Source organism: Helobdella robusta (assembly GCF_000326865.2).
Source record: "Helobdella robusta unplaced genomic scaffold HELROscaffold_14, whole genome shotgun sequence".
NCBI lineage: Eukaryota > Metazoa > Annelida > Clitellata > Rhynchobdellida > Glossiphoniidae > Helobdella > Helobdella robusta.
The window spans coordinates 2,146,071-2,148,261 of record NW_008703782.1 but is presented as its reverse complement, the minus strand read 5'-3'; the positions used below and the strand labels follow the sequence as shown (position 1 = coordinate 2,148,261).

At 37.6% G+C, this 2,191-nt stretch overlaps 1 protein-coding gene across 1 annotated transcript; it reads right to left on the bottom strand.

Moving 5' to 3' along the window:
- Positions 1–283: 283 nt before the first annotated feature.
- On the bottom strand, positions 284–2,191 carry HELRODRAFT_156550 (hypothetical protein; the record flags this gene model as incomplete). Its single annotated transcript, XM_009014738.1, has 4 exons — positions 284–714; positions 772–1,292; positions 1,412–1,739; positions 1,939–2,191. The coding sequence occupies 4 exons, from the start codon at positions 2,189–2,191 to the stop codon at positions 284–286; spliced, it is 1,533 nt and encodes a 510-aa protein (XP_009012986.1).

The following is a 2,191-nucleotide window of genomic DNA, read 5'->3' as shown; positions in this document are numbered from 1 at the left end:
TGGTGTTGTAAAGTTGAACTTTGATGTGAATTACCCTTTGCAGCATGAATTCGAGAAATAAGTTTATTTTGAATTTTAATAAACTAAACGTTCACCAAAAAACTTTAGTGAGAAAAATCGAAAAAACGAACTACAAACATATTAACGCCAAACATTCGGTAGAATTTATAGAATATTGTAAAAATTATGGTCTATTACCAACATATATATATATATATATATATATATATATATATATATATATATATATATATTAAAAAAAAAAAAGAAAAAACACAATTGATCATAACTTCTGTTCATAGACGCTCATGTATTCAGGCACCAGTGTAAAATCAACAGCGTATGTGAACGACCAAATTTGGAAGCTATCGCTGCTATCGCAAGTTCCGAGTTGAGGCATTTGTTCGGATCTATGCTGTGGCATGGCGTTTGTCACCTGGACGATGCACCAATATACCACCACTCCGTCGTCCTTCACTATGCTGACTTTTATGCCACCCCAGTTCATTCCATAGTTCACCAAATCCCACTTGCCAAATTTGTCTATTTCCGATTCAGGCGGGCATTCGGCTAGTGTTAAATACGGTTTCGGTTGGTTGATCTTTACACATTTGTCACGGTAAGTCATTAATCCGTTCTTCATAATGGCGAAGTTATTTTTAGGAATTATTTTATGTTCAAAGCAAAAATACGTCATGCCAACGTAATAATCTTCTGTTATCTCCCAACAGGCTCGAGATTTCAAGTTCATGATTTCTCCAAAGTATTTACTTTCCATTGGTGGGAGATCGAGCATTTCAGGTACAACATTATACAAGTACCATTCAAAATTATGGCATTTCAATTTTTTTCTCAGTTCGGTCCGCTCTCTCAGTGTTTTCAAATCAGCAGGTCCTAATTTAAGTCTTTTGAAATCAAACATCAATGTCGTGCCATAGAAAAACTTTCGCATTCCATCCATCCATACGTCCGCAACTCTTATTAAATTTTTTTGAACGGTTTCCTCTTTCGATCCTTTGGTTCCATCAAATTTGTTTGGAGATTGTTTGAATACGTGGCCAACTCTGGAGCAAGTAACTGTAACTGCTTTCCCTCCACACATCCAGGCCCTGAAGGCCAGTTCAATGTTCTCTCCTCCCCACACGTACATGCCCTCGTCGAATGACCCAATATCAAAAAAGTAATCCTTCATAACAGCCAGGGCACAACCAACCAAAGTAGGAGTTATGAACGGTTCACCAGTTTCAACAGCTCTCTCTTGCTCGTGATCTGCAATTTTCGTCCAGGTATACCTGTGAAAAGAAATAATTAAACAAAGGCTAACAGAGAACGCAAAATATCATGGAATTTGAAGCACATTTAACTTTTTTTACGACTAAAAATTTAATTCACAAAGCTGAATCAAACTTACCGTAAATCCCAGCTAAAAGTGCCTTTGAAGTAGACGGAAGGAGCTGAAAACTGCAAATTCATGTTATCCACTCCATCAATGAACGGCTGCAAAACTTGTTTCGGATTCTTTCTCAGCTGATCGAGCAAGGGTTCCAGCCATCCTTCGTTAACTTCCGAGTGAGCATCCAAGAAAATTATCGCCGGAGCTTTAGCGATGCGGGCTCCTCGCATTCTCGATACGATCAACCCACTTCTCTGGTCGTTGCGAAGTAGTGAGATGCGAGGAATGTTCTTTATGAATCTTTCCAAGGGCTCCATCAGGGGGGCGTCGTAGCTGAGGTCGTCCACTGAATGCAGAAATGTGGGGAGGAAATGTTTTGAAACTGATTTTGCAATATAATATTAAAATTTATGTTTGTTTAACTTAAAAAAATAGTAATGTTTATAATTTCTAAAATAGCCAATCGTACTAATAAATTCATTAATTGCTAAAAACTATCAATGAATAAAACAATTATTAATTAATATTTTATAAAAAAAAATTACCTAAGATAATTTCTTCTAACAATTCATCAGGCGATCGATTGAGAATACTGTGTATATTTCTCAGCAACATCGTTGGCGCCTCGTTAAAAAACGGAATAACGATGCTGACCTTGGGAAGAGATTTGATGTCATACTTCAACTTGGCACATATGGGCGGTCTTGTATCAGGTAGCTCCCTGTCTAACGATGTCATGTCACTAAGAGTCACATTGATGTTGTAATGGCTGTCAGGCGGTCTGTGTGGTGCCGACAT